The sequence below is a fragment of the Macaca mulatta genome, chromosome 12 (assembly GCF_049350105.2).
Source record: "Macaca mulatta isolate MMU2019108-1 chromosome 12, T2T-MMU8v2.0, whole genome shotgun sequence".
Lineage (NCBI taxonomy): Eukaryota > Metazoa > Chordata > Mammalia > Primates > Cercopithecidae > Macaca > Macaca mulatta.
In genome coordinates, this window is record NC_133417.1 from 52996283 (window position 1) to 53009136 (window position 12854).

Genomic DNA, 12854 nt, shown 5'->3' on the forward strand with positions numbered 1-12854 from the left:
TTAAAACTCATCATCTACACTACAAGGGGAAACTTTGATCACGTCCTTTCTCTTCATCAATCGTAAAACTCAACATTAAGGACTACACAATCCCACATCCCTCTCCGAGAGAAAGCAAAGGCTTTGTGTTGTAGCAACAATGCAAGACACGGAGGGAAGCTCCACTCAAGACTTCCCTGCCTGCTCCTTCCCCAAAGCCACTCCAGAATACCAGGGAGGGTTAAGAGGTAAGGCATGAAGAGCGCAATATCCAATATAAGCAACGCGTCTGATGCATCTGGTCAAAATGCATACAGAGGACTTGTCTCTGTCCCTAGATACAGGTCTCCCGTTCTGCAGTCATGAGGATCAGCTGCTGAGCCTTCACAGTTCCCTTCTCGGACCGTCACGCTCCTCACTTACCACCCCGATGCAGAGCTAGTCTCAGGACTCCCTGCACGTGTCGAGGATTCGTCGGCAGGCTCATGGGGGTGCCAAATGACAGAGCTCGCCTGGTCCTGGCCTTCCCGGCCTATACAAGCCTGCCCCCTTCCCAATTTCCAGTCTCCACAGCCTTCCATCCTCCCCCTTTCGATTCACCTTTCGCCACTGACGCCCCTGGCCTTCGTTTGCAGCAAGTTTACCCCACCATTACCTCCCGCATAAAAGCCTGCCTTTGCCAGGGCAAAGGGGGGTACCAACGCCTGCAGGAATTGCTTCACAGGATCGGCTGGACGCGTCCTCTGCTAGGCTTCACCTGCTGTTGGCGACGGTACACAACCACTCCCAGCATGCCCCGCGCACGCACCACCTCTCCCACCCCGCCCCTCTCCCGCCCAAACACGTGACCCCCTTTCGTCTCCGTCCACGCCCACTTCCGTTCCTCCACTTTCCCTTAGGAAGGAGGAGGGAGCTGGGGGTGTTAAAAGCGTAGCGACTTCCTCCTCTTCCCCGCCCCCGCCCCTGTACCCCTTGCTACAATGTCTTCCGGGTCGCGAGCGCCTCTGAGCCTTCTGGGAAAATAGCTCATTTCCTCCCCTCCCCCTCCTCCTGCCTTCAACCAACCAGCCACCCGTCAGAGAGGGACATGCGCAGTGAGTGCCTCCCGTCTCTTCTACCCGAACCCCCCTCCCCCCCAAGCAGAGAGACCCCAGCAGCAGCAGCAGCTGATGATGAAGAGAGAGGCAGTGGCAGAGGGGGGGCACCTTTTATTTCTATTTTTAAAGGGACAGGACACTAATTCTATCCCACTTCAACCTTGAATTGAGGGGGGTGGGGGGAAGGCGGCTGAGTTCCTTCCCCCACCCTCCAGCCCTGAGCCCTGAGAGGGGGATTGAGCCTGAGAGAGGAGGAGAAGGAGTTTCTTCTTCTTCGAAAACCCCCATCCACGACTCCTACCCCCTCACCCCTCCAACTCGCCTCCCTCCCGAGCCCCCTCCACCCTCCTCCTCTTTGGCCGTGAGAGGAGGAGAGAAAGAAACCAAAAGCCTCTTAGCAACACAGACCCTTTGCTGCTGCTGCTGCTGCTGTTGCTGCTGCTGCTGCTGCTACTGCTGCTGCTGCTACTGCTGCTGCTTGGCCCTGGCTGGAGACATCTCACTACACCCAGGAGCAGCCACTTCCCCAGCTCTCCTCCTCCTCCTTCGCCTCCTCCTCCTCCACTCCCCCCCTTTATTACCCTTTGTGTCATCCTCCACAGCTCCAGGGAAGGCACTCAAAAGTGGGGGGCAGGAAAGGTAAGTGTGTCTGTGGGGGCTTCATTGCCTTCCTCTGGCTCTGACTTTCACTCCGGGGCAACAGTAGCACCAAACCACATACGCAGTGGAGCTCCGGGGTGAGGAGGGGGTGGTGCTGGGGGGGGGGGTGAAGGAGGGGTTGGAGTAGGGAGGGGTGTGTGAGATGGGGTGCCCATCCTGTCAGGGGAGGAAGGGCACTTTTATTTTTATTTGCTGTTGTCAAAAGTGGTTTCTCTCCTCCAGCTAACATCTGATTGTGTCTTGCTCCAGTGGGGGAGAATACAAAAACAACCCCCTCCTTCCTCCAATGAGGCGCCAGGGAAAGAGACAGAAAGAGGCACACTTTCTAGATGTCACTTAAAAAAAATTCATTGGAGAGCTCTTTTTCCCCAGGAAAAGCTTCACTGCATTTGTTTCTGAGTGGGAAAATGTCGGGATCTGGATTGTATTGGAACTGCTTATCCATTTGTAGACCTGAGTGTTTTCCCCTTTTTGGTCCTGTATGAGATTTGGATATTGACTTTAGTGTTGGAAGACTTGATTGGTTTTTGCTTTAGGGGTTTCATTTTCCATTTTTTCGTTTTGTCTGACTTCCATGGAAAATTTCAAATTTTTAGTTGGTAGAGGCCTTTGGTTAGGTTTTGACTTGCATTATTGCTTTTTTTTTTTTTTTTTTTTTTTGTTAAATGTCTGTTTCATATATCAGTATATAAAGTCCAAAGCTCTAAAACGCTTAAAGTTTAAATGCCACTAGTATTGTCTGTTCCCACATATGTTCCTGATACTTATTTTCCATATGATGAGAATATTAGGTATTTTATAATTAATCTGGGTATTTTTGTAATCTTTGTAACTTGTCTGAACAAGTAGTCCCCATTGAAAACTTTATGTTGTTCTGGCTGCATGGAAGGCCAAACCTCTCCATCAATAGTTTGCTGGATTGGTACCACTTTCAGTTTTAGCTGAATTATTTATTTACTGTTGAAAATTGAGATGAGCTTTTCATCTCAATTTCTCTTCGGGTTCTGAACCAAATTGCTCACTATATGTAAAAGGACACAAATTTCTAAAATATGTTTTGATGAGTCAAAGCAATCATGAACTTATAGTTAGTATATTAATTTCGGTTAGCTATAAATTGAAAGGTAAATCCAGATTTAAGTTTATGGAATAACAGTATTGATAAAAATCACTATTCATTTTTCTATAGTATGTTCTTAGTGCATAGCTTTAAAATCCAGTGTTGTATTTTATTTCACAAATGCTAGAAAGTATGTTTCTGATGTAGGCCTTTTACTAGGGCTTATATTGGAAAGTGTTATTTTGTTTCATATATACATTTCTTTATTCTCTCCTTGAAGATGGATGCACACATGCATATACACACACTCTGTCGCTCTCACTCTCTCTCCCTCACACCCTTTTTTTTTTTTTTTTTTGTAACTGCATTGGTATCTCTGATCCCATAATTTATGTCAGCAAAAAATATTCTTCTGTAAAGCAGCAATTTTGTGATCAGACTGGCAATATGAAAACAGCAATTTGATCAACTAGAAAGGATTGAAGAAATACAAATCTAGAAGTATATTTGGCATAAATATTATAAAGACATGGTAATACTTCTAATTTTTTATTTGCTTGATGGTTAAAGTTAAAACATAATATACTCATATTTTAGTGACAGTAAAGCATTGCATATGTAGAAACTTGTTCTGTAAAATTTTAATTATCAACTGTGTGCAAAAGTAGACATTTACATACCGAAATAAAAAAGCTTTATAGCAGTAAACAATATGATCTTATTTCCCTTCTGTTATAAATTTGAACAATTTTTTACCTTTCTCTGAGATGTAATTAGTGTGCTTAAGCAGAAATCTGTGTCAAGTTCAAGTTTTTCTTCCAACATCAATACTGCAATTCCAAGTCCTTGTAAGGTTTCTTGTTCTCACCTTAAAACCTCAGCAACCTTAAAGGTAAGAGAGAGACAGTAGAACTTACTGAAGAAATTAATTTTAAGTAAGCGAATTATGTAGGTAATTGGGGTGGTAGTTGCCCAGTAGGCAGCTGAGTGAAAATTTAGTCTTGAGTTTAATGTCTTTCCTGATTTTGTTTCTTTTTTTTTTTCAAAACATTTTTTATCACACCCCTCACCCTCACCCCCATGATCCTTTTGGTTAGAAGATTCCAGACTTTATCTGAGTTGGATAATGATTTATGTTTAGAAAACCTTGTTAAGTATTAAGAACTGTTGATTCTTTAGGATTGTAATTGTTCAACTGGGTGATATCTTGGAGGTCACTTTATCCAACTCTATATATTGCCGAAGTTCTGAGAACTCGAACTTGCCTGAGGTTCCAAGGCCTGTAAGTGGCAGAGAAGGGAGCAGAGAACTCAGGTCTCCTGATGCTCACTATGCTGCACTACCTCATTTCCTTTGTCAGAAATGAAACTATTATGTACAGTTCTGGGTATACCACTTCAGGATTTCATATGGGGGCATATTATTGTACGAATATTAAGGTGAATAGCTTTAAAGCTATTATTTTGTCTACTTAAATTCAGTAATTTGTTAATTTTTTAAAGAAGTACTAATTGTACCTATTGTAGGTTATTACTATTTTGAAGATAATTTCAGCTTTCTCTAATACTTATTTTCCTCCTGCACTTACAATTAATCAGTAAATATACTTACTGTTGTATTAAGGACCCATACTTATAAGAATAAATGGAATGCATATTCTATTATAAATGCTTACTTGTGAGTCTTGCCCTATGTACTGCCTAAAAACAAACATTTTTATTTTGTTAACACATCCTTCTACTCTCAGCACAATATCTGGTACACAGTAGGTCCTACTGGTAGCTTGTCATAATCCATGTTAGTTTTAGAGTTAGGCATATTTGAATTTCTTTACTTCCATATGTGGAATTCGTTTCCTCTCCTTTTCTTGTCCTCCCTTGCCACAATTTTCACTACCATGAACGTTTTTTCTTTATCCCTACTGTGGCTCTCATTTTATCTAATTAACAGCCAAAGTAAATACTATTAGCTATATGGTACTCATAGTAACAAGACATATTCCCTTCTTATACCGGAAAAAATTTGGCAAAAGTGATTTATTATGAATAAGCAACAATGATCCAACACATTCCAGTTAAAAATATGCTTGTAAAAATTGTTCAGGATGCACTTAAATTTTGTTTCATTGACCGGCACAATAGGTTGTTGGAATGATTAGGCCGCTTTTACCAGCTCTATAAAACAAGTGCTACTTAGGTGACATGTTTCCCTGACTTTGTTTTTTTGGTCCTTACCCAGACAATTATCAACTTTCCAGTTTTCTATGGATATGAAGATATACTCCTAGTCATCAGTGGGACCCCCATGAAGTCAGCCAGAAAGCCTATATCCAAGTTATGTACCTTTGCAAACTTGTCTGGATTTTGACTGTATGTGCAAAACAGATTGTATTTAGCGATTCATTAAACATCTTTTGATCATCTGCTGTCTGCCAGGCACTGTGCTAGGCATCTGAAAAACAAAGATGGTCCCTGCAGTTTAATGTGAAGAGCTACCTTAATTGTATTCCACAAGTGTATTGGTCATATCTTTGTTTTGGTGTTTCTACCTAAATAAATTTTATATTAACTAAACAGATACTGTTAGGTGGAAAAATGCATGTCTAAGAAGAATATTGCTGTTATTTTATTAAAATACAAATATATAAAGAAAAATTTTCCACTTAATACTGTATTCTAGGGATTTATATTCTGTAAATAGTTAACACATTTTAGACAATGAAAATAGTCTTATGTGGCTGCCTTTGCTGGATTTTTATTGCTAACCGTAATTCTTTTAAGATGACCAACAATGTTCATTAAATAATCTCATTAAATTTTTCCGGAAAAAACACCCCAAACTCTCTAAACTTAAATCTTTTTTTCAAAAGTAACTTTTTTCTTTTTTACCTCATATAACAGATTATCATTCATGATTCATTGGAAGACATTGTACATTTTCATTTTGAGTTTTCAGATATTTTCTACCATATTTTAGCAAATCTAACAGCATGATTTAATTATTCTGCAGTAATTAGTGTGCACTATTTAGGAGTTTTGGAACTTTTAGTATGTAGTAGAAATATCATTGCAAAGTCCTCATAAGAAACTTCCCAATTCTAGTTCTAAATCAGTTGTAATTTTTACTCTTTATTAAGTGGTATAGTTTCTATAGCTTTAGTAAAATGAATTAGAATTTTCTTTGTAGATGGATGTTTCAAAAACAAAGAATCTTATCTCAGTGCCTGTCATGGCTTTCATGTGTAATCGAAAAGTGTATTAGAGAGAAAAAGTACTGGATTCAATTTGTCCTTGTTAAAGTATACCTTTTACAAAAGTATTGATTAGCAGTTAAAAAGAAGGTGGGGATGCCTCTGCTGGTGCAGTATCTTGTGAAGATAGACTCCTGAGTGGTGAATTCTGATCTCTTTCACATTCATTTTTAAATTTCTGTTTTAGTAATAATCATAGTTACCATTTATTATAAGTACCCAGCACTGTGATAAATTCAATTCACATTACATTTATTACACTTTCTAATTCAAAACACAGTCACAGTAGAGTTTTTATCAATCTGTACACTGGTAAGCGATGGTAAATTATGGCTCTGATAGCTTGACAGACAAATGGAAAATTTCTGAACGTTTACAAGGATAGAAAAACAAAGAAAAAAAAACCCGGTCTTTTATAAGAAATGCAGATATAGACCATTGTACAATTTAAAATATACATAATGTCAGTCTTTTCTTTGTATGGCAAAAATGTATGGCAAGAATAGAAAAATAGAAAAAAAAACCCCAGTCTTCTATAAGGAATGTAGATACAGACCATTGTACAATTTAAAATATACGTAATGTCAGTCTTTTCTTTGTATGGCAAAAATGACATCTGGTAGCTGCTCATGGTGACTCAACACTTGTAATGTAATCCCAGCTACTCCGAGGCTGAGGCGGGAGGATTATTTGAGCCCTGGATTTTGAGGCTGCAGTGAACTATGTTCACATCACTGCAATCCAACCTAGGCCACAGAGCGGGACCTTGTCTCTAAAAATAAAAAATAAGGTCAGGTGGAATAGCTCAAGCCTGTAATTCCAACAATTGGGAGGTGAGGTAGGAGGATTTATCACTTGAGGCTAGTAGTTCAGGATAAGCCTGTGCAATATAGTGAGACCTGATCTCTACAAAATCAAAATAGTAGCTGAGCTTGGTGTGGTGCAGACTGTAGTCCCAGCTACTCAGGAGGCTGAGGTGAGAGGATCTCTTGAACTCAGGTTGAGGCCGCAGTGAGCCATGATCATGCCACTGGACTCTATGCTGAGCAACAGAGTGAGACCCTGTCTTTAAATAAATAAATAAACATAAAAATAAACAGTAAAAAAAAGTTCAGTTCAATCCTTCTCTCTATTAAACTTCCTATAACTTGCATGGAGTTACATTAAATATTTTCTTATATGAAGTTAAAGGGTTGTAACAATTTCTGATCCAATGAATATTTACTATAAAATTTTTAATATAAATGTGTTGATGGTGTAAAAGCCCATAAAAAATGGGAAGTTTGTATTATCTTGTGCTTTGGTGTATGTATACACATTATCTTCTGGACTCTATCATACATTTTCATAATTACTACATTACATATATAGGATTAAGTTTAATGTACTCTTTTTAGTATTAAAGTCAGAAATAGTATAAGAATGATCAACTTGTTGGGTTCTCTAGGTGCCTAAATTATTTCATATTTGTACTTAAAAAAAGCTACTGAATTAAAATACTTTATGATACAGCTCTCTTTGGATAGTTGAGTTTTACGTCCTTTACTTTTAAGAGAAAAAAACAATTTTTTTTTCGTATTTTTATTAAGTAACTTTTGTGTCTCTAAGTAAATATATGTTCATATTATAAATTTATACAGGTTGAGTATCTCTAATCCAGAATTCCAAAAGTCAAAATGCTTCAAAATCTGAAACTTTTTCAGCACTGACATGATGCTCAAAGAAAATGCTCAGTGAAGCATTTTGGATTTTGGATTTTGAGGTTAGGGATGTTCAACAGATATATAATGCAAATATTCCCAAATCTGTAAAAATCCAAAATTCTGAATACTTCTGGTCCACAAAACCTTTTGAATAAGGGATATCAGCTTGTATTGACTCTATCATCCTACAAATACTATGCCAGTACATAATGACCTGCAGAGTTTGGAAATATTTTTAAATGCTAAAGAAATATTCTTTATCATCTGTTACACATTAGAAAGAAAAGTTTATTGCAAATGTTTTTTTCCTTATAAGAATAATCTGAATAATCAGTAGTATGATCTTAAGTAATTTCTTTAAACAACCCAAAGATAATTCAGTTAAAAGTAAATATTCTAAGTCTTACACACTTAGAGTATTTCTGTTTGAAGTATTTCTATGTCATGTAAGATGTCAAGCTGGAATGACTCACTATAACTCACTGTAACTCTTCAAAGAGACAAAGTGAGATCCAGGCTTAACTTACATTAAGGTATAATTTATTCAAAGTTGGATATGACAGATTTTGATTTGCGTCCTTATTTCAGTTGACCTATATAACCTTTTATTAGAGAATTTGTAATTAAATTCAGTGTCATTGAGTAGATTATTAGAACACATTGTTTTAAAGGACTAATATGAGTTATGTAAATCAGTCACCAACCTGGAAATGGTGAAAAGTTTGTGTACACACATGCTTCACTGAATTCTTTTGCTAACCAATCAAGATTCTAGCAATGGGAGGAAAATTTTCTGTGTGGTGCTAATGTTAAAACTTAAGTTCATGTGTAGCTTTTTTAAAAAAAATTTTAATGTCTGTATCTCAGAAGTTAGAAGTAATCCCAAAGTGTTTTTTAAGATTGACTGTGTGCTAAATTATATTTAAGGTTATCCTTGTATTCACAACTGCTGTTTTTTATACGCCATGAGTCCAGAAGTATCTACTAATCTGTTGGCCATCAACTAACTTAATACATACATTCTTAATATTATTAGGATCTAAAAATAATAATTTAGACTGTATAAGTACATTTACTGTTGTTGGGGGAGGGAAATATTCCACATTCAATAAAAGCAAATATTGATTTTTAAATAGCTTTGTTACTTGGGATATACTGACCTAAAAAGAGTTCTCTGTGTAAGATATAAAGGATTCTTATTTGAAAAGTTATAAAGTATCATTAATGAGTATTAAATAACATAAAAATATTTAGGAAATCAAATACGTGCTCCTCTAATATTCAGAGGCTATTTTTTTAGTGTTATTCCAAAATCATTTTCCTTCTATATTTGTCACACTGGAGTTTGTGCTGAAGGATTTCTTGGCCATTTTAGACAATGTAATCTAGTTAAAAGGTTTGTTTATGCTTCCCATCTCTGTTCTGCTGATGGTATTAGAATGCAGGCCAGAGCCAGACATCTAACTGTTTATAACATTCAAACTTCAATTAAAGCTACAGTGTTCAGTTTACTATGTATCAGAAAGCTCTTACTAGCTACAAATATCACTAATAGTGATGACAGTGATGTTGATTAGCCATAAGCTTTCCTAAATCATACCACTCCTTAAAAATACTTTTTTAAAAATTTAGGTGTTAACCTTCAATTCTTTCATAGAAGTGTAAAATTAAGCTGTTTTTTTTTTACTAGAAGTTATAGTCTTTTCCTTTAACACTTTTTATAATAAAACCTAACAGCGTATATTATTGCATGTATTATTTAAATGGTCCACCTTAGTTGTTTTGAAATTAATAAATTCTGTAGAGGGTGTTACTTTGCTGTTCAATTTATTCAAATTTTCTTCCCAGCTTGAAAAATATAGCAATATGTTGCCCACTAGAAAATAAATCTAACAGTCACATTAGTCAGGTGTTCTTATACGTATGAAAGGAGTCTACTCCCACATAACACAGATTTTAATTTAACATTATATAGCTTTTCTGGGCTGCTGCTGTTATTGTTTTAAGTATTTTGGTAAATTGTTTTAGAAGGGTTTTTTATTTTTAAAAATTATTAGGAATTATTTAAAACCATTTCTTCAACAGGTTCTGTTTTTGTGCAGTTTACCTGGGCCAGTCAGAAAAAGGACTTGAATTTTATGTGTGTTTAATTTTTCTAATTAGTAGGCAAATTTGCTATATTACATTGGTTTATTTTTTTACAAAACCAAATTTTAGTTTTTATTAATTTTAGACCTTGAATGACTAAATCTATACATTCTTTATGTATGTACATGTATTTTTTGTTGACATCCAAGTTTATAAGAGGTATAAGCAACAGATCATTTAGGAAAGATGAAAAATCATATTAAATCGAATGAATTGCTGGTAAAATGCTTTTAATTAAGAAATACTATGATGGAGATATTAAAATAAACTATTTTAAGTAATATAAAATGTTAGGGGTTGGGTATGGTGGCTCACGCCTGTAACTCCAGCATTTTGGGAGGCCGAGGTAGGTGGATTGCTTGAGATCAGGAGTTCGCGACCAGGCTGACCGACATGGTAAAACCCCATCTCTATTAAAAATAAAGAAGTTAGCCAGGCGTGATGGCACATGCCTGTAATCCCAGCTACTCGGGAGGCTGAGGCAGAGGTTGCCTCCTGAGTGCAGAGATCATGCCACTGCACTTCAGCCTGGGTAACAGAGTAAGACTCTGTCTCAAAAAAAAAAAGTTGGGAAATACTATCAAGTGTATCTGAAGATAAGAACGAAAAACAACCATGCAAAATTTAGTTTTATAGTTTAAATCCATGGAAAGATCTCTAAGATAAGCTAGGTTGAAAAGCACATCACAAAATAATATACACACTATGATTTCATTTATGTAAAAAATGTACAGAATAATAAGTATGTAATGTTTACGAATGTATACGTTTACATCCATACAATATGTTTTTTATACTATCTATACCATAAAGACATACAGTATATGCCATATAAAAATACTTCAGTACATTAAGATCTGGAAGATAGGTATCAAATTACATGCTTTGTATACAGAAAGTATATATGTGGGATGTGGGAAGGTTGAAGAATTCTTTTTATGTAATCTTTAGCATTACTTGGATTTATTTGTAGCAATAAGCTTATATTCATGTAATGATTTTGTGATGAGAAAATATACTTATGTATTAAAGAAATTAAAAATGACCCAGGAAAATTGCAGATCTAGTCTAAATAGTCACATGAATATATCCCTAGAATATCTTGAAGAGAATGTAGTATTGGCTAACAGTCATCATTGCTTGATAGAGAATAAAGTCTGTCAGACTTATCTAATCTTATCTAACAGGGTGAAAAGCCTAGTCAATTGAGGAAGGAACAATGGATATAATGTAGTTTTTAAATATTTTGCTTCTTACCGAAAAATGTACTTCTCACTGTCCTGGAAAAAATATAGACTGGGCTGCTGGTTATAAAGGATGTCAGTTATGAAGTGGTAGACAATTTCAATCTGAGATAAGATACAATATATGGGAATAAAATGAACTTTATTATTTTAATCAGTGATCCAAATTATTATATGTTCACTCAAAATACAGATAGTATAATCATGTACTATTTTTGTAATGTTTTCTATAATCAGGTACTGGTTTGAATAGAGGACAAAAATAAAACAGAAGGTTTGAAGACTAAGTACTTTTTTTTAAGTGACTGAAACCTGTACTTGAAAAACACTTTAAGAACCTTTGTAAAATAACATTAAACTGAGTGTGTAAATATGCCTTGTAAAAAAAAAGCAATTAGAATTCTGTAGAGTTAATCACAGTGTGCTTTTGGGGAGGACCTGAGTTAATCAGGGTTTAGGTGGAGTTTAGATACTAGTTTGTCACAGAAGAGGGTAATTCAGGTAAAGACAAAGCTTCCAATGGGATGAGAGGATTGGGAAGCTTATTTTTACTAGTTTGAAAGCTGGGATTAAAATTCAGAGTAGCCTGGCAAATTAGGGAAATGCTTAGAAATATACAGTACCTTTACTTTTATGGTTCTAAAATTTTATTTCCCTGAATGTAGTTTTGCAAAGAAAGAAGTAGAGAAGGGGAAAATCATTTGCACAAAAAATAAGGAAATGAATAGGTCTTCGCAGTTATGACTGGAAAGTCCATTTGAGTCTGAAGTAAGTGTTTTCTGAATATGAGTTGGAAATGAAAACACTGTAGTTAAGGCAGCAAACATGGAAGAATACTAACTGTGGTTCTTTTTTCTTTCATAAATAAAATTTTTACCCAGGTTGATCCCTAGGATCAATAGTAAATAGTACACAGTTACAACTATAAATCATATATAAATGCTAAAAGTAACAAAGGATACAGCTTATGTTTTCTCCATTTTCTTTATAAGTTTTGTTTGCGTCTACTTTATTTCCAGGTACCCTTATGATGTAAATTACCATCTAGTCTTCACTTACACCCAGAAATTGAACTTTTTTATTTCTTCTGAAAGTTTAAAGAGCTCTTTCTAATATGGCTCTATTTTTTTTTAGCTGAAAAGTCATAGTGAATTTCTTTAAATGGTAGTTATTATTGACTCAGTGTTTATCTCTTTTTCACAAAGGGTTTGCCAGAGTCTTTCTTTGACAAACATATGTTGTTACTATTATGTGCTCAGTGGGATAGTGAGCGAAAATAGACATAGGTCTTGATCTCCCGGAACTTATATCTAAAGATAGAAAAGGATATTAGTGAAATAATCATACAAATAAATGCAAAGTGGGAACCGTTTCAATTGTTGTAAAGAGGTACATAATATTTAATATGAGGGCTTTTAGGAGAATTTACTCAGTGGGATCAAGAGGAATTTTTTTTTGGAGGAAGTGTTTAGCTGAGATCTCAAGTAAGTTAATTTGATCAAGATGAAGAAAAGAGTTTTCTGGGAAGAAGGAGTAGCATATACAGAGGTTCTAAGGTGGGAGGGAGCATAGTAACAAATATTAAACAAAGGTCAGTGTGGCAGAATTCTAGAGCAAGAGGTTGCATGGTAAGTGATGATGCTAGGGAGTTAGATAGGAGCCAAACCGCAGAACTTTGTGTAGGCCAAGCTTTTCTTTATCCTTAGGGTTAAT

The 12854-nt window shown here is 36.0% G+C and overlaps 2 protein-coding genes across 23 annotated transcripts in view; one reads left to right on the forward strand and one right to left on the reverse strand.

The window, feature by feature from the left end:
- ORC4 (origin recognition complex subunit 4) overlaps positions 1-1821 on the reverse strand; it is a 91568-nt gene extending 89747 nt beyond the window's left edge. For 4 of the 10 annotated variants that reach the window (XM_002798869.4, XM_015110064.3, XM_015110059.3 and 1 more), the window contains exon 1: positions 660-767. Coding sequence is in view for 1 of the 10 variants with exons in the window: in XM_015110062.3 (XP_014965548.1) it covers positions 635-643 (9 nt within the window). In the remaining 9 variants the exon portion in view is untranslated. The other 6 variants (XM_015110062.3, XM_015110060.3, XM_077956940.1 and 3 more) reach the window with 5 other exon arrangements.
- The window catches only part of MBD5 (methyl-CpG binding domain protein 5), a 509020-nt gene continuing 497203 nt past the window's right edge, over positions 1038-12854 (forward strand). For 8 of the 13 annotated variants that reach the window (XR_013401821.1, XM_077956507.1, XM_077956512.1 and 5 more), the window contains exon 1: positions 1038-1715. The gene's annotated coding sequence lies outside the window, so the exon portion shown is untranslated. 13 annotated transcript variants of the gene reach the window in all.